General features: G+C 31.8%; 2 protein-coding genes across 2 annotated transcripts; both read right to left on the bottom strand.

The window, feature by feature from the left end:
- Nucleotides 1-1,120, bottom strand: LOC142230285 (uncharacterized). The gene is made up of 2 exons (XM_075300938.1): nt 558-1,120; nt 1-496 (listed from the first exon to the last, which is right to left on the bottom strand). The coding sequence occupies exons 1-2, from the start codon at nt 993-995 to the stop codon at nt 119-121; spliced, it is 816 nt and encodes a 271-aa protein (XP_075157053.1). The 5' UTR covers nt 996-1,120; the 3' UTR covers nt 1-118.
- Nucleotides 1,121-5,424: 4,304 nt separating this feature from the next.
- On the bottom strand, nt 5,425-20,066 carry LOC142230118 (uncharacterized). Its single transcript, XM_075300753.1, has 2 exons — nt 19,903-20,066; nt 5,425-6,958 (listed from the first exon to the last, which is right to left on the bottom strand). Exon 2 carries the CDS (start codon nt 6,953-6,955, stop codon nt 5,501-5,503), a length of 1,455 nt encoding a protein of 484 aa, XP_075156868.1. The 5' UTR covers nt 6,956-6,958; nt 19,903-20,066; the 3' UTR covers nt 5,425-5,500.
- Between the last annotated feature and the right edge of the window lie 349 nt (nt 20,067-20,415).

The raw sequence follows: 20,415 nt of genomic DNA, 5'->3' as shown, positions 1-20,415 counted from the left end.
TCCTTCCAAATTAGGTCTATTCTATATAAAAATATAATTAAAAATGAAAGATTAATTCTTTATAAGATGTAAAAGTCAGATAAATAGCAAGGTCTTGCTTGTAGTTAATCATAAAATGCTATTGGTTTGTATATTCATCCAGATATAAGGTTGATGTGCGGTTTAAGTTTCCTCTTAGAACCTGATGAACTTCCTCAACAGACTCTTCATTAAGCTTGCCAAGACATCCTTGAAAAAGAACGTCAGCAAATATAGCTCTGGCATATAATTTTTGTTCTTTCGATAGCTCCTTATATTGGGAAGCCCATGATTTTGCTAAATCGGAAGTGACATCTTCAGTGGCCGATTGTGATATAGCACTACTTGGAGGCGGTGTCCGCAGTTTCATAGCACTATTATTTTGTTGATGTAAAGTATTCAATGAAGTCCCTTCTGCGCCAACAATTCTTATATGTTTGCTTGAAGGATTTGATATTTCCAAGCATTCGGAATCATTCTGTTGAAAGAAAATGAATAAAAATGAATTAATTTTAAACAATCAAATTAATTTAACATACATTGCCATCGCAGCTGTCTATATCTATAAAACCGTCGCCTATATCATCTACAGAATAATGCCGCTGCTTTAGTTTCTCTTCTACACAATCCTCTTTTGCTTTGATTCCTTGATCATGATGGTCTCCACCAGCATGTAGAAATTTCAGTTTATCGAAATACCACAAAGACGATTTGTATTTATCCAGCGGCACACCACTTTGCCTCATACGTTTAAATTCGCGTGTATAGTTTGTCCGGAAGACATTGATCTTTTTCACAACTCTATTTCTATCAGCTTGGGGATCCATTTCCTTAAGTTTCTCAACCATTTTCTTATAGCACTTTGCCTTTAAACCACGATCTTTATAATCGGGACTCTTCACTTTCCATAAACAAGGAAATGACTTGTACAAGTCTAGGAATTCTGACCAAAATACAAGATCTTTTCGTAAATTCATTACGTCTGAATTATATGATCTTCAAATTGGGATTTTGTTAACAGAAAACTGAAAGAATTATGCCAGCATTTTTGTACAATCCTCCCCAACACAATAAAAATTTGCTCACCTAAGTGCAATCAGCTGATGATACAAAATAATGGTACCAGCTTGCTGTTATGGTGATGCCAATTTTATGCCACCATTTTTGTACAATCTCCCAATACAATAAAAATTTGCTCACTTAAGTACAATCAGATGTTGATACACAATAATGGTGCCATCTTGCTGTTATAGTGTTGCCAGTATTTTACGTTTTCGAAATGCTTTACCCAAAATGGGTATGGGCAAATAACGGTCGGAATGCACCATTAATGCGCTTTACAGACTATCAGTTATTCCGGACGGTATGTCTGTGTTTGTAAAGAATCTTACAGTGTGTCGGATCGATACGACTTGTCGGCGATGACTAAATAATCAGTAAATGTATTCTCGATCCCATAAACATGCAGCAGTATCGATTATGCCTTCGGACTTAACTTATAATGTGCACAATATATGGGATATGTTCAACACGCGCACTGTCGTCCGGAATAACTGATAGTCTGTAAAGCGCATAACGAAATTTCCGCTATTTAATGGAATTTTCGCTGCGAAAAATTCTGTGCGGAGTTTATATGGATTGTACCTATACGGAAAACTGTATTATTCGCATGTAACAGGTATTTTCGTAAGCACTGCAAGAAAACTTTCGTTTTCCTAGTGATAGTAATGTTCCTGCCAATATTTTTCGAATTTAACGGCGCTTCTGAGAATCCCTACTACTTCGAAAACAGGCGTATACGATATCCAAAACTCGTCGGAAAAGTGACGTCACTATTGAGAAGTTGTATCACGCCTAGTTACTACAAAAAAGTATTGCATGAGAGAATTTAATAGGTGCATTTTTAGATAAATTTAGAACGATGGCAATAAGAGCCCCTTGAAATTATTGGAGGTGAATTTTAAGATAGTTGTAAAAGAATCATTGTGGTCAAGTAAAGCACGATTGTTTAGATGTATATTAATTTGATTAAACATTTATAAGTTAAATTTAACATATTTTTTTGCATTAATAAAAGAATGATGTTGAGTTACAAGTAGCAAGTTACATGTTGCAGCGTCTATCAGCCAATTTGTTTATTCTCGGTGGAGGTAGCGTGTCTGAAAAAATATGGCTTTACTCCATTTGGAAACTCGAAAATTGTACTACAATATACCTTTCACAATTTTAAGCGTAATAACTATGTTTTCAGCATTTCATTTTCGTTTTTCTTAAATAAATTATAATAAAATAGTTGCGCTTGGCGTTTCACAAAATATAAAATGGCTTTTGTAACAATAGTGATGGCAAAATACCTTCATGTACATTTTGTTCTTTCTGATGCGCTTCCCCCATCACAGTTGGCGATTGTTGTGGTGTCACTTACGAGTCTGTGGTAGCGATGAGGATGAAATAAAACTTTGAAATGCTTGCGGGGAAGAATCAAAAACAATATTTCTATGAAATCTTACATTTATTCGTTTGAAAGTTCCATCTTCTTCCTAGCTCAAGGAAGTGCACTTTTCCCATTTTTCTTCTCTTACTTGGTAGGAGCTGCTCTTCCACCGCCATCTCACAACATATTCGGACGACTGTTACATCAGGTCAAGACATCAAGGTACTTAAGGTGAGGATTAATGACTACCTCCTGTCAGCAGGAATATGAAACTTCCTGGCCCTACAACGAGCATTTTAACGTTGTGAACCAAGAGCTCGATATTCACATTCATGTTCAGAGCGGTCCCGCATGCAAGAAACCCCCGGTTATTGGTGTGATCTCTGGGGAAAACATGCGGTAATGGTAGTCAAAATGTTGGGAGGAAAAACAAGGTCAAACGGTGCAGAAAACTGCATTCCGAATTGTACTCCACGACACCAGAACCGAATCTGCAGCATGAATCCAAAAAGCTCTCGGTGGGCCAAAACTTTGAACTCTTAACCCACCAGTGTATAGGGACAAACCATGCCACATCCAGGAGGACACCATCTGAACGAGCCAAGTCCATCCCGTTAGACTTGAGAAAAAATCAACATTCAATTAATCACGTGATCGGCGATGAAAGTGATGAGGGAATAAGTGCGACATTGGAAGTAGCGCACCCGGCAGCGGTTCAGAAGACAATATATGCCTACCAGTGCAGAGTTGTGCTGGGTGGCAACCTGCTCAATACAGACGGCTGTCTAGAGAGCCAGTCGCGTGCTATTCCAGCTAAGATCCAGCATCTCCAGGTACTTGAAAAGTTCCCTCTCACTTCTGAACCCAGCAATTCAAGATGTTTGCCCGAATTGTGGACGTTCACCTTACGTCACGAGATATCTCTTTGCTTATCCTGCAAAACTAACAGACATGACATCTACTTCACTCTAAACTCATCCGATAGAGGCAGCTCCCAGCAATTCAAGATGTTTGCCCGAATTGTAAACGTTCACCTCACATCGCGAGCCATCTCCTTGCGGGTCCTGCGAAACCAACAGACATGACTCCTACTTCACACAGGACTCATTCGGCAGCGGCAACTCGCTTCCTCAAACTGCATGTAGAAGCTTAAGTGCCTAACCCTTGTAATTGGTTTTGTCTTTCTATATCTTCCCTTATTTGCTCATACAGGGGCTATAACAACATGATCTACTTCACATCCAGGAGGGCAGCATCTGAACGGGCCAAGCCGATCTGGTAGCACTTGAGAAAATATCAACATTCAATTAATCACCAGATCGGCATTGACAGTGAAGAGGGTATTGGAGGCCGCGAGCACTGTAGTGGTTCAGCGTTGACGAGAGACGTCTGTCTAGAGAGACCAGGTCGATGCTACTTGAGCAGTTACCTCTCACTTCTGAATCCAGAAATTCAAGATTTTTGTACGAATGCTGGACGTTGGCCTGCAATCACGAAGCGTCTCTTTGCGAATCATGCGAAGCCAACAGACATGACTCCTACTTCATGCTGAACTCATCCGATAGAGGCAGCTCCTAGCAATTTCAGATGTTTGCCCTCACATAACGAGGCATCTCTTGCACTTGAGAGAATATCAACATTCAATTAATCACCTGATCGGCATTGACAGTGATGAGGAATTGGAGGCCGTGCGCACCACAGTGGCTCAGAAGGCAATATGTTTGTGTAGGTGGAAGACCACCTCCTATCAGCGATGACGAGAGACGTCTGCCTAAACAGATCAGATCGGTGATATTCCAGCTAAGTTACAGCATCTAAGGGTTCTTGAACAGTTAGCTCTAACTTCTGAACCCAGCAATTCAAGATTTTAGTCCGAATGCTGGACGTTGGGCTGCAATCACGAAGAGTCTCTTTGCGAATCCTGCGAAGCCAACAGACATGACTCCTACTTCGTGCTGGACTCATCCGATAGAGGCAGCTCCAGCAATTCCTCCTACTTCAATCTGGACTCATCCAGCAACAACATGAACCATGCCACACTATCTGGTTGTACTTGACAAAATATCAACATTCAATTAATCACCTGATCGGCATTGGCAGTGATGTGGGAATTGGAGGCCGTGCGAACCACAGTGGCTGAGAAGGCAATATATTTGTGTAGGTGGAAGACCACCGATGACGAGAGACGTCTGCCTAGAGAGATCAGGTCGGTGCTATTCCAGCTAAGTTACAGCATCTAAAGGTTTTTGAACAGTTACCTCCCACTTCTGAAACCAGCAATTCAAGATTTTTGTACGAATAGTGGAAGTTCACCTAAAATCACGAGGTGTCTCTTTGCGAATCCTGCCAAACTAACAGATGTGACACCTACTTAACTCTGGACTCGTCCAGTAGAAGCTGCTCGCTTCCTCGAACTGCATGTAGAAGATTAAATGTCTAACCCATGTAATTTGTTTTGTTTTTCTTTATCTGCCTTATCTGTTCCTACATCAACCATGTCACATCCAGAAAGGCACCATTTCAACGAGTCAAGTCCTTGTGGTTCGAATACAGAAAAGACCAAGATTCAATTAATCACCTGATCGGCGATGAGAGAGATGAGGGAATAAATACATCATTGGAGGTCGCGCACATGGTAGCGGTCCAGAAGGCCATATCTTCCTACGAATGCAGCGATTGAAGACCACCATGCATCAGCGATGACGAGAGACAGGCCGGTGCTATCACAGCTAAGTTCCGGCATCTCCAGGTACTTGAACAATTACCTCTCACTTCGTAACCCATGAGACATCCTACGAAACCAACAGATCTGATACCTACTTCACTCGGAGGTCATCCGGTGCGAAGTCAACCGGATGTGGAATCGTAAATGTAACAAGACATTGCTATATTGGCCCTAAGAATAGGTTTTCATTTTTAAATGCCGACTAATTCCGCCAATGGAGTAGTTGCACACATAAAAGTTGATAGAATTGAGAATAATAAATATTTTTTTATTAGTTAAAAAATAACATATTTCTAATAATACCCAATATAATATCCCAAATTTTAAGTGGCTGTCTCATATTCATAGCTATTATAGTTATACATCTCGTAATCCCCACAATAAATCACATCATCCTCTGTTTTAATTTGCTGTTGATCATCGTACTCTGAGGGGTCTTCAAGTTCTTCAATAATGAAATAGGAATAGGAATCATCCGGAGGATTTGTGGCATTTTCATTTGCTGCTATGTTGTCTATATATTCTTCAAAATCATCACCACTTTGCATGGAATTCGACGATGATGGAGTTGCTCTATAATTGGAATTATTTTTGAGATCTCGTTGTTCCTCCCGAGGGGATTTGGTCTTATTCGCTCCATAAGTCTTGGAATAACATGTGTGCTGCTGAAGTTCGTTTGTATTTTCTCCATCATATTTCAATACCATTAAACATTGACGACAACATACCATACCCCTTAAAGTGGAACCATCTTCTTTGGATATGGAACCGAAGATTTTCCACAAAGGATTATTATTAGCCACTTGAATGGTACTTAGCATATACGTTCCAGCTTTGATTTTATTTTCAATACTCTTCTGTAAGACTTTCATGCCAAAATCGGTAGTATTTTTGGCCGCCTTTGCAATTCTTTCTTGGACCACTTGATTGGGGCAAACTTTTTCAAAGCTTGCTTCCGAGCGACTATTATTGAATCCCATATTCACATAACATTTGTGATTAGACAATTCACTTGTCCTATACGAGACTATTTCCGAGCATACAGTACAATAGACATGGTCCTTCATAATGGTCTCATCGCCCTTGGCTATTAGGGCAAAAAGTATCCAGACATTGCTCTCAGTGCTTTCGTTCATCAACAGCTTGTAAATACCATTTTTCACTTTGAATCCTATTCTCAAGCGATCCTCTTTACCGCATACATGCTCGTATAGATATTGCTTGCAGTGTACATTGTATTTCACTATGGTACGGCATTGACGACAATAGATAACATCCTTCATAATATTGCCACTACCTTTTAGGGCAATAAAGGCAAAATTCTTCCATATCGGATCATTGGTATCTCGATTGGGTTTTAGGGTATAAGTACCATTCTTTAGGTTTGTATCGATTGTCCTATTCAGACGGTCAAAGTCAAAATTATATTCGACTATTGTGGAATTTTGTTGCTTTGGCATAGCCTTCAAACGTTTTCGATAAATATTTGCCGTTGTCTCCATTTTACGATGTTCCATTCTTGATTTCCACATTCTGTAGCAATTGTGACGCATTAGACTGGATGTACTATTGCCCTGAGATCGAAATGCCCGGCTACATTCGCGACAAAACACCGTATTTTCAATAATTTCACCATACTTATTAGAAACTTTGGTGAATATAGTCCATACGGTGCTTCTTCGATGTGAGTCATTTTGCAAATCCAATAATTTATAAACTCCTTCTTTGATTTTCCCCTCAACATCTTCCCGCCATATTCGGACTTCATCTGGTGACATTTTCTTAAAGGGAGAAGAGAAAGGATACTTTGAGTTATTTGATTAGCCACATATAGAAATTGTTTTCTGATTCAATCACAAAATTAATTCATCGAATAAAGTTTTTAATTTATCCAATTTATCAAAATTTAATTCTATAGAAAATTTTGTCAAAATTTTATTTCTATATAAATTTTTTCAAAATTTTATTTATATAAAAAAATTCAAAAAAATTATTTATATAAAAAAATCCAAAAATTTATTTATATAGAAAATTTTGTCAAAATTTTATTTCTATAGAAAATTTTCTGAAAATTTTATTTCTATAGAAAATTTTCTGAAAATTTTATTTCTATAGAAAATTTTCTGAAAATTTTATTTCTATAAAAATTTTTTGATTCTATAGAAAATTTTTGACAAAATTTTACATCTATAGAAAATTTTCTGAAAATGTTATTTCTTTAAAAAAATTTTGCCAAAATTTGATTTATATAGAAAATTTTCTGAAAATTTTTTTTCTATAGAAAATTTTGTCAAAATTTTCTGAAAATGTTATTTCTATAGAAAATTTTGCCAAAATTTGATTTATATAGAAAATTTTCTAAAAATTTTATTGCTATAGAAAAATTTCTCAAAAATTTATTTCTATAGAAAATTTTGTCAACATTTTATTTCTATAGAAAATGTTCTGAAAATATTATTTATATAGAAAATTTTCTGAAAATTTTATTTCTATATAAAATTTTCTGAAAATTTTATTTCTATATAAAATTTTCTGAAAATTTTATTTCTATATAAAATTTTCTGAAAATTTTTAGAAAATTTAGTAATTTTATTTCGATTGAAATTTTTTGACAAAATTTTAATTCTATAGAAAACTTTTTCAAATTTTATTTCTATTTAAAATTTTGTCAAAATTTTATTTCTATAGACAATTGTGCAAAATTTCATTTCTATAGAAAATGCTATTTCTGTAAAAAATTTTGCCAAAATTAGATTTATATAGAAAATTTTCTGAAAATTTTATTTCTATAGAAAATTTTGTCAAAATTTTATTTCTATAGAAAATTTTGTCAACATTTTAATTCTATAGAAAATGTTCTGAAAATATTATTTATATAGAAAATTTTGTGAAAATTTTATTTCTATATAAAATTTTCTGAAAATTTTATTTCTATATAAAATTTTCTGAAAATTTTTAGAAAATTTAGTAATTTTATTTCGATAGAAAATTTTTGACACAATTTTAATTCTATAGAAAACTTTTTCAAATTTTATTTCTATTTAAAATTTTGTCAAAATTTTATTTCTATAGACAATTTTGCAAAATTTCATTTCTATAGAAAATGTTATTTCTGTAAAAAATTTTGCTAAAATTAGATTTATATAGAAAATTTTCTGAAAATTTTATTTCTATAGAAAATTTTGTCAAAATTTTATTTCTATAGAAAATTTTGTCAACATTTTAATTCTATAGAAAATGTTCTGAAAATATTATTTATATAGAAAATTTTCTGAAAATTTTATTTCTATATAAAATTTTCTGAAAAATTTTTAGAAAATTTAGTAAATTTATTTCTATAGAAATTTTTTGACAAAATTTTAATTCTATAGAAAACTTTTTCAAAATTTATTTCTATCTAAAATTTTGTCAAAATTTTATTTCTATAGACAATTTTGCAAAATTTCATTTATATAGAAAATGTTATTTCTTTAAAAAATTTTGCCAAAATTTGATTTATATAGAAAATTTTCCGAAAATTTTATTTCTATAAAAAATTTTGTCAAAATTTGATTTATATAGACAATTTTCTGAAAATGTTATTTCTATAGAAAATTTTGTCAAAATTTGATTTCTATAGAAAATGTTCTGAAAGTATTATTTATATAGAAAATTTAGTAATTTTATTTCTATAGAAAATTTTTGACAAAATTTTAATTCTATAGAAAACTTTTTCAAATTTTATCTAAAATTTTGTCAAAATTTTATTTCTATAGACAATTTTGCAAAATTTTATTTCTATAGAAAATTTTGTCAAAATTTTATTTTTATATAAAATTTTGTCAAATTTTATTTCTATCTAAAATTTTATCAAAATTTTATTTCTATAGAAAATTTTTGACAAAATTTTAATTCTATAGAAAACTTTTTTTAATTTTATTTCTATAGACAATTTTGCAAAATTTTATTTCTATAGAAAATTTTGTCAAATTTTTTTTTTTTATAGACCATTTTGCAAAATTTCATTTCTATAGAAAATGTTATTTCTATAAAAAATTTTGCCAAAATTAGATTTATATAGAAAATTTTGTCAAAATTTTCTGAAAAAGTTATTTCTACAGAAAATTTTGTCAAAATTTTATTTATATAGAAAAATTTCTGAAAATGTTATTTCTATAGAAAATTTTGTCAAAATTTTATTTCTATAGAAAATTTTGTCAACATTTTATTTCTATAGAAATGTTCTGAAAATATTATTTATATAGAAAATTTTCTGAAAATTTTATTTCTATATAAAATTTTTAGAAAATTTAGTAATTTTATTTCGATAGAAAATTTTTGACAAAATTTTAATTCTATAGAAAACTTTTTCAAATTTTATTTCTATTTAAAATTTTGTCAAAATTTTATTTCTATAAAAAATTTTGTCAAAATTTGATTTATATAGACAATTTTCTGAAAATGTTATTTCTATAGAAAATTTTGTCAAAATTTGATTTCTATAGAAAATGTTCTGAAAATATTATTTATATAGAAAATTTAGTAATTTTATTTCTATAGAAAATTTTTGACAAAATTTTAATTCTATAGAAAACTTTTTCAAATTTTATCTAAAATTTTGTCAAAATTTTATTTCTATAGACAATTTTGCAAAATTTTATTTCTATAGAAAATTTTGTCAAAATTTTATTTTTATAGAAAATTTTGTCAAATTTTATTTCGATCTAAAATTTTATCAAAATTTTATTTCTATAGAAAATTTTTGACAAAATTTTAATTCTATAGAAAACTTTTTCTAATTTTATTTCTATAGACAATTTTGCAAAATTTTATTTCTATAGAAAATTTTATCAAAATTTTATTTTTATAGACAATTTTGCAAAATTTCATTTCTATAGAAAATGTTATTTCTGTAAAAAATTTTGCCAAAATTAGATTTATATAGAAAATTTTGTCAAAATTTTCTGAAAAAGTTATTTCTACAGAAAATTTTGTCAAAATTTTATTTATATAGAAAAATTTCTGAAAATGTTATTTCTATAGAAAATTTTGTCAAAATTTTATTTCTATAGAAAATTTTGTCAACATTTTATTTCCATAGAAAATGTTCTGAAAATATTATTTATATAGAAAATTTTTGACAAAATTTTAATTCTATAGAAAACTTTTTCAAAATTTATTTCTATCTAAAATTTTGTCAAAATTTTATTTCTATAGACAATTTTGCAAAATTTCATTTATATAGAAAATGTTATTTCTTTAAAAATATTTGATTTATATAGAAAATTTTCTGAAAATTTTATTTCTATAGAAAATTTTGTCAAAATTTGATTTATATAGAAAATTTTCTTAAAATGTTATTTCTATAGAAAATTTTGTCAAAATTTGATTTCTATAGAAAATGTTCTGAAAATATCATTTATATAGAAAATTTAGTAATTTTATTTCTATAGAAAATTTTTGACAAAATTGTAATTCTATAGAAAACTTTTTCAAATTTTATCTAAAATTTTGTCAAAATTTTATTTCTATAGACAATTTTGCAAAATTTTATTTCTATAGAAAATTTTGTCAAAATTTTATTTTTATAGAAAATTTTGTCAAAATTTTATTTTTATAGAAAATTTTGTCAAATTTTATTTCTATCTAAAATTTTATTTCTATAGAAAATGTTGTCAAAATTTTATTTCTATAGACAATTTTGTCAAAATTTTAGTTTTATAGAAAATTTTGTCAAAATTGTATTTCTATAGGAAATTTTGTCAAAATCGTCAATCTCGCAAATGATAGTATTAATTACAGAATTAATTAGAAATAAAAAATTAATTTATTTCTTTGAAATTTTCAATTTTATTAATTTGACTCAGGAACTCATTTTCTTTTTATTTTTTTATAATTGTTATTTTTTTTGTATACACAACCCAATTGAATTTTTGACAATCTGGTTGACAATTTGGTTGGAATTTACCTCCTTTTTAAATTATTTTTTTTTTTTATTGAATTACTTACGTGACAACTGTGCTAAGACACCATAAGTTATATATATTCTGGGTCGTGTTGAAATTCTGACTCGATCTAGCCATGTCCGTCCGTCCGTCTGTTGGAATCACGCTAGCATCCGAACGAAACAAGCTATCGACTTGAAACTTGGCACAAGTAGTTGTTATTGATGTAGGTCGGATGGTATTGCAAATGGGCCATATCGGACGGGTCGGTTTATATGGGGGCTACACGTAAGCCCCGTATAAACCGACCCCCAGATTTGGTTTGCGGAACTTTTAGAGAAGCAAACTTCATCCGATCCAGTTGAAATTAGGTACGTGGTGATAGTATATGATTACTGATAACCATGCAAAAATTGATCCATGTCGGTTCTCAATTTTATATAGACGGCTCCCATATTTCAATTGTGACTCTTTAATTATTTTTATTAATAAACATCAATTTATCGACTACCATCGGATTTAGGCGCGTTCGCCGATCAGAAATAATTTGTCCAGCCTTGCTGAACATTCGTTCTAATTTGCATGAAGTTGCTCTCTTATAGGCGCCATACTTTCTGCATTCGTCTAATAATAGATTCATTATGTTCAAAGTAAAGTATATAGTACAATTAAATTTTTTTTATTAACTTTCTAGGCGCTGCCTTAAAATTATAATAGAATCCGCTCGAGATGATTTTACTTTAGTTTTGTTTTGTAAAAACGAAAAATTCGGTTATTGGGAAAATGTGGTTGGCATTGGCTGTTCCCGTGGAGTTTTCGACAAAACGTTGTATATCTCTTGCTCCAAAGCTTTAACTGCCTGATCAGCATTTAACATAAAATTGATTTAAACCCATCTTTTTTAAAACGAGGATCTATTTGAGTTGCTACCCGAGGAACAGTGCGTGTTTCATAGTGTGCACATCTAACAGGTTGGCTGATAAGTCGCCGGTCCAACAAAGAAAAACACATTTTTTTGTCAAAATTCCTTCAAGAGCGATACAACGATTATAACGACCTTCCAATTTTTTGATACCATTTCGGTAGTACTCCTTCGGTTTTGCCTCAAAATAGATCTCAGTTTCGGCGATCACCTCTTCATTGCCGCCAAAATTTTTCCCTGCTAGCATCCTTTTGAGGTTTGAGAACAATAAAAAATCGCTGGGGGCCAGATCTGGAGAATACGGTGGGTGGGGAAGCAATTCGAAGCGCAATTCATGAATTTTTGTCATTGTTCTCAATAACTTGTGGCACGGTGCGTTGTCTTGGGTGAACAACACTTTTTTCTTCTTCATATGGGGCCATTTTGCCGCGATTTCGACCTTCAAACGCTCCAATAACACCATATAATAGTCACTGTTGATGGTTTTTCCCTTCTCAAGATAATCGATAAAAATTATTCCATGCGCATCCCAAAAAAAAAAACAGAGGCCATTACTTTGCCAGCGGACTTTTGAGTCTTTCCACGCTTCGGAGACGGTTCACCGGTCGCTGTCCACTCAGCCGACTGTCGATTGGACTCAGGAGTGTAGTGATGGAGCCATGTTTCATCCATTGTCACATATTGACGGAAAAACTCGGGTGTATTACGAGTTAACAGCTGCAAACACCGCTCAGAATCATCAACACGTTGTTGTTTTTGGTCAAATGTGAGCTCGCGCGGCATCCATTTTGCACAGAGCTTCCGCATATCCAAATATTGATGAGTGATATGACCAACACGTTCCTTTGATATCTTTAAGGACTCTGCTATCTCGATCAACTTCATTTTACGGTCATTCAAAATCATTTTGTGGATTTTTTTGATGTTTTCGTCGGTAACCACCTCTTTCGGACGTCCACTGCGTTCACCGTCCTCCGAGCTCATTTCACCACGTTTGAATTTTGCATACCAATCAATTATTGTTGATTTCCCTGGGACAGAGTCCGGAAACTCATTATCAAGCCAAGTTGCTTCACAAAAGACGCTCTATATCACAAACTAATTGTCTTACAGACGTCAAATTTTGACACGAATCATTTGAAGGTTGGTACTACATAAAAATAATATGAATTTAATACTAGCGACGCCATCTATGTGTCAGACGGGGAACTTATCAGCCAACCTGTTATCGATTAAACTTCTAGAGTTTTAAGAGTTAGTCTTAAGTTTTGCAATTTTTGATGAAGTTTGCATGTTAGAGGAATGACAATAGAAATTGTTGAATTTTTGCTTACGGAAATAGCCACAGTTGTATCTTGAAATGGAGCAAGAAGTTCCTTTAGTTCCTCCAAAACATCGATTTCCTCTGTGTTCTCTTTGAACTTTTTAATTTTTTAGAGATGACAAAGAAAATATCGATGGTTCCCTTCTCAAGATAATCGATAAAAATTATTCCATGCGCATCCCAAAAACTACAGAGGCCATTACTTTGCCAGCGAACTTTTGAGTCTTTCCACGCTTCGGAGACGGTTCACCGGTCGCTGTCCACTCAGCCGACTGTCGATTGAACTCAGGAGTGTAGTGATGGAGCCATGTTTCATCCATTGTCACATATTGACGGAAAAACTCGGGTGTATTACGAGTTAACAGCTGCAAACACCGCTCAGAATCATCAACACGTTGTTGTTTTTGGTCAAATGTGAGCTCGCGCGGCACCCATTTTGCACAGAGCTTCCGCATATCCAAATATTGATGAGTGATATGACCAACACGTTCCTTTGATATCTTTAAGGACTCTGCTATCTCGATCAACTTCATTTTACGGTCATTCAAAATCATTTTGGAGATTTTTTTGATGTTTTCGTCGGTAACCACCTCTTTCGGACGTCCACTGAGTTCACCGTCCTCCTAATTTCACCACGTTTGAATTTTGCATACCAATCAATTATTGTTGATTTCCCTGGGACAGAGTCCGGAAACTCATTATCAAGCCAAGTTGCTTCACAAAAGACGCTCTATATCACAAACTAATTGTCTTACAGACGTCAAATTTTGACACGAATCATTTGAAGGTTGGTACTACATAAAAATAATATGAATTTAATACTAGCGACGCCATCTATGTGTCAGACGGGGAGCTTATCAGCCAACCTGTTATCGATTAAACTTCTAGAGTTTTAAGAGTTAGTCTCAGTGTTGCCAGGTCATTTTTGATTCTTCCCCCCAAATCTTAAGAAAAAAACCCCTAAATTGGTCTAGACTTTATTCAAAAACCCCCAAAAATTTTGAGAACGTACATAGTATAAAAAGAGGCCCAAAATTTTGTTAAAATTTTCTTTTGAAATAAATAAAAATCATTAGATAAAATCATTACACCACTTGTCACAAATTCGTTCGATTTCTGCTTCGACCGAACACCAAAAAGTTTTTCAGCGGTGGATTATCCCACCTCAGTAATGCTGGTGACATTTCTTTCAGGGTTTCAAAGCTTCTCTAAGTGGTTGCACTGGAATGTGGAACGCCTTTCGGACTCGGCTATAAAAAGGAGGTCCCTTTACATTGAGCTTAACATGGAATCGGGCAGTGATAAGAGAGAAGTTCACCAATGTTGTATCACAACGGTCTGAATAGTCTAAGTGAGCCTGATACATCGGGCTGCCACCTAACCTAACCTTGTTTTTAATTGTATCAAATATTAAAAATTCCCCTTCAACAGATGCGTTTAAAAAAGAATGTCATTGCATACTTGCTTGTATTTAGGAAAACGGGTTGACTTCCCTTATTTTTTCTCAAAATTCATGCCAGAATTGTTCCAAATTTTGTTGAGAATTGCTCCACTTTATAAGAGCTTAGATATTTTTTTACCCCCAAAAATCCCCCCAAATAATTTTTACCCCTAAAAATCCCCCTAAACGTGTAAAAAACCCCTAAATTTGGTGGGAAAACCCCCAACCTGGCAACACTGGTTAGTCTTAAGTTTTGCAATTTTTGATGAAGTTTGCATGTTAGAGGAATGACAATAGAAATTGTTGAATTTTTGCTTACGGAAATAGCCACAGTTGTATCTTGAAATGGAGCAAGAAGTTCCTTTAGTTCCTCCAAAACATCGATTTCCTCTGGGTTCTCTTTGAACTTTTTAATTTTTTAGAGATGACAAAGAAAACATCGATGGTCGTTATAAAACATCGATATTTACAAAAATGTCAAAACATCGAGACATCGATAGTAACATCGATGTCATCTCCACCTCTATTAAGATGGTTTAAGATACCTTATTACAGGTAAAGGGCACCTTATACGGTCGGATAAACCCTGCGACACAACACGTTGCGGCGACAAATCCGATAGTATAAGGTCGTGTTCGGCTATCGCGGGGACGTGTTGGCATAAAATCAAAACAACTTTGATTTTTTCTGGTTGGGTGGTACAAATCATTGAGTGTAAGGGGATGTTCGACAAACATTATCAAAGACAAATTTATTTTTACATTAAAAACAGGCATTTCTGCAATGAAATTAATGATGGATCGCCAATTCTGGTTGAAAATTAAAGAAATATATAAATCTAAACCAGTATTGTGGCAAAAACGTGGAAAAATTCCACTTCCAATCAATGGGAAACCAGGCGACAAGTATTTTGAAATTCATCAAGTAATTTGTAATATATTAAATGTGGATTACTTCAGGAATCATTGTTTTGACACATATACCAGGATTTTTTTTTATTATTTTCTTACATTTTTTCAGAAAAAAATGGTTTCACCCATAAATCTTCGTACAATTTCATTGTTTGTTTATGTTTCTTCTTATTTTTTCATGTTGTCATCACATTTGTTCGTGCAGGGTAAGGGCAAAACTTAAACGAACACACAACAAATAGGCGAACCTCTGTCGTAGTGTTTATCCGACCGTCTAAGGTCCGCTTAAGATACCTTGTTACAGGTAAGTTTTACCACAACGCAAGTAATTCGATTGTTGATGATATTCTCTAGTAGAAGTTTCTATGCAATCCATGGTGGAGGGTACATAAGATTCGGCCGTATATACTTGTTTATATATATATTTTTTTATAAATTTAACTGTTTTTGTTGAGACTCCTATATTATGTAGGATAAACAGCATAGCTTTACGAGCAACGCGATTTCTATGTCGGTTCAAGTGTATAATTAATTAAATTTGTTATCAGCAGTGGAATAATTCTCTCCGAAACCAGTCTGATACTTGTTTAATTTTGCGTGCTTTTCTGTCCAATTTGATAATCGATCTGCATCTGTACACATCATTATATTTGGTAAACATTTCATAAATGATATGCCCACGGAGTTATTAGGTTGTGTTTTGTCACCTTTTTTCAAAATATGATACATAATAGTTTTAATAATAAATATTAAATAAAAAATAAATAAAATTATATGTTGCAGGTATTTGCTACTTTTGCTATCTCTTGTAAAAATTCATTACGGAATTCATTCATTATAGAATTCCTAAGGTATATGGTCCTCTCCTGCTGTTTTATTCAGTTTGGCCAAAAAAAAAAAAACAATCCTATAGAAATAAAATTTTGACAAAATTTCTTATAGGAATGAAATTATGACAAAATTTCCTATAGAAATAAAATTTTGACAAAATTTCTTATAGGAATGAAATTATGACAACATTTTCTATAAAAATAAAATTTTGACAAAATGTCCTATAGAAATAAAATTTTGACGAAATGTCCTATAGAAATAAAATTTTTACAAAATTTTCTATAAAAAAAAAAAAAAAAACAAAAAAAATTGACAAAATTTCTTATAGAAATGAGATTTTAATAAAATTTCCTATAGAAATAAAATTTTGACAAAATGTCCCATAGAAATAAAATATTGACAAAATTTTCTATAGAAATAAAATTTTGACAAAATTTTCTATAGAAAAAAATTGACAAAATTTCCTATAGAAATGAGATTTTAACAAAATTTCCTATAGAAATGAAATTTTAACAAATTTCCTATAGAAATAAACTATTGACAAAATTTCCTATAGAAATGAAATTTTGATAAAATTTTCTATAGAAATGAAATTTTGACAAAATTTTCTATAGAAATAAAGTTTTGCAAAAAATTTCTATAGAAATAAAATTTTGACACAATTTCCTATAGGAACGAAATTATGACAAAATTTCTTATAGGAGTGAAATTTTTACAAAATTTCCTATAGAAATAAAATTTTGACAAAATTTTCTATAGAAATAAAATTTTGATAAAATTTTCTATAGAAATAAAATTTTGACAAAATTTCCTATAGGAATAAAATTTTGACAAAAAGATCCTACAGAAATGAAATTTTGACAGAATTTCCTATAGAAATGAAATTTTGACAAAAATTTCCTATAGAAATGAAATTTTGACAAAATTTCCTATAGAAATGAAATTTTGACAAAATTTCTTATAGGAATGAAATTATGACAACATTTTCTATAAAAATAAAATTTTGACAAAATGTCCTATAGAAATAAAATTTTGACAAAATGTCCTATAGAAATAAAATTTTTCACAAAATTTTCTATAAAAAAAAAAAAAAAAAAAAAAATTGACAAAATTTCTTATAGAAATGAGATTTTAATAAAATTTCCTATAGAAATGAAATTTTGACAAAATGTCCTATAGAAATAAAATCTTGACAAAAATTTCTATAGAAATAAAATTTTGACAAAATTTTCTATAGAAAAAAATTGACAAAATTTCCTATAGAAATAAGATTTTAACAAAATTTCCTATAGAAATGAAATTTTAACAAATTTCCTATAGAAATAAAATCTTGACAAAATTTCCTATAGAAATGAAATTTTGATAAAATTTTCTATAGAAATGAAATTTTGACAAAATTTTCTATAGAAAAAAAATTTGACAAAATTTTCTATAGAACTAAAGTTTTACAAAAAATTTCTATAGAAATAAAATTTTGACACAATTTCCTATAGGAACGAAATTATGACAAAATTTCTTATAGGAGTGAAATTTTGACAAAATTTTTTATAGAAATAAAATGTTGACAAAATTTTCTATAGAAATAAAATTTTGACAAAATTTTCTATAGAAATAAAATTTTGACAAAATTTCCTATAGAAATAAAATTTTGCAAAAAAAAATCTAGAGAAAAAACAAGTAAGGAAAGTCTAAAGTCGGGCGGGGCCGACTATATTATACCCTGCCCTACTTTGAAGATCTAAATTTTCGATACCATATCACATCCGTCAAATGTGTTGGGTGCTATATATAAAGGTTTGTCCCAAATACATACATTTAAATATCACTCGATTTGGACAGAATTTGATAGACTTTTACAAAATCTATAGACTTAAAATTTAAGTTGGCTAATGCACTAGGGTGGAACACAATTTTAGTAAAAAAAAGTATGGGAAACATTTAAATCTGAAGCAATTTTAAGGAAACTTCGCAAAAGTTTATTTATGATTTATCGCTCGATACATATTAGAAGTTTAGGAAAATTAGAGTCATTTTTACAACTTTTCGACTAAGTAGTGGCGATTTAACAAGGAAAATGTTGGTATTTTGACCATTTTTGTCGAAATCAGAAAAACATATATATGGGAGCTATATCTAAATCTGAACCGATTTCAATCAAATTTGGCACACATGACTATATTACTAATTGTACTCCTAGTGCAAAATTTCAACCAAATTGGGCCAAAACTCTGGCTTCTGGGGCCTTATAAGTCCATATCGGCCGAAAAATATATGGAAGCTATATCTAAATATGAACCGATTTCAATCAAATTTGGCACACTTGACTATATGACTAAGTGTTATGTTTGTACAAAATTTCAAGCAAATCGGTATAAAACTCTGGCTGCTGGGTCCATATTAGAGCATATCGGGCGAAAGATATATATGGGAGCTATATCTAAATCTGAACCGATTTCTTCCAAGATCAAAAAGGTTCTATTCTGACCCAAATTAGGAACATGTGCCAAATTTGAAGGCGATTGGAGTTAAATTGCGACCTAGACTTTGATCACAAAAATGTGTTCACAGCCAGACGGACGGACAGACGGTCATGGTTATATCGACTCAGGGACCCACCCTGAGCATTATTGCCAAAGACACCATGTGTCTATCTCGTCTCCTTCTGGGTGTTACAAACATATGCACTAACTTATAATACCCTGTTCCACAGTGTGGCGCAGGGTATAAAATTTGCAAAAAAAATTCTATAGAAATAAAATTTTGACATCATCATTCCAATACCTATGGACATATTGAATATCTGCCGAAATTTGGGATTGGTTCAAGAGTTGTTGGAAGTATATTCTTAAATCTTCTGTTGCGATAGGTATACTATTCATTTCTATCGTAATTTCTTAGTATATTTGATTGGAAGTTTATATATTTGATTGTAAGTTTTGTTTATCATTTAGTTAGAATGTTTTCTTATTTTTATTTATTTTTTATTTTATTGAAAAGTGGTTTGTTTTAATGATTTGTATAATTGATAAAATTTTTATGTTTCAAATGAAATTTTTATTTGCAATTATTTTGATGATATTTTTTTCTGTGTATCAACCAAATGCATAGATTAAAATGAGAGAGATATACAAAAATTCAATTGATAGAAAGGAATATCAGTCCCATTAAAGATACTTTCTTCATAGCATGGCTGGAATTCTAGCTAGATTAACATTTTCAGCACATATAATTTGGCAGTATGTGAAAGGAAAAACTCATTTGCTATCATCATTCAAATCAGGTGCTGCCCTCCCTGCTAAGTCCAACCATACAGGTTTCTTCTTCATATAACATCTCCCTCTCGCATTCATTTTAGTATACAATTTTACTTACGGTAGTTGTTGCTATTTGCTGGTTATATACTGGCTTACTTTGAGCGTGCACACACACACACAAACTCTTGTGTAAAATCTAGTTTGAACAATTGAATGCTATTCTTTGACTCCGTAAAAACTCACGTGCTCAACGGTACACTTTCAAAACGATACTAACCAGAGAAATCCACTGAGACCACTGAGCATACAGACACTCTAATGATGAATCGTAGCTCGGAGAGGAAATGACAATGGGCCAGAGAGGCGGTCACTCGGCTATATCTGTTTATATGCATGTACCGGAATTTTGGTTTCCTCTGTGTTCGTTTGCTCTTATAAATCTCTCTCAGAGTTGTTGCTTTTGGCTTAAGCATTGCGTCGTTTTGAGTTCTGTATGGTGGCTATTGTGTAGCAATAATAACGATGAACTTCGTACTGTTTATTACGAGGGTACGACTACAGCATACTTGAATGTTTTTGCAGATATGTTTGGCCAAAAGAAACCACTATTTTTGAATTGCATATTGCCAAG

This window comes from Haematobia irritans, chromosome 3 (genome assembly GCF_050003625.1).
Source record: "Haematobia irritans isolate KBUSLIRL chromosome 3, ASM5000362v1, whole genome shotgun sequence".
In the NCBI taxonomy this organism is placed as follows: domain Eukaryota; kingdom Metazoa; phylum Arthropoda; class Insecta; order Diptera; family Muscidae; genus Haematobia; species Haematobia irritans.
The sequence above is the reverse complement of the archived record's forward strand: the minus strand, read 5'-3'. Positions and strand labels throughout refer to the sequence as shown.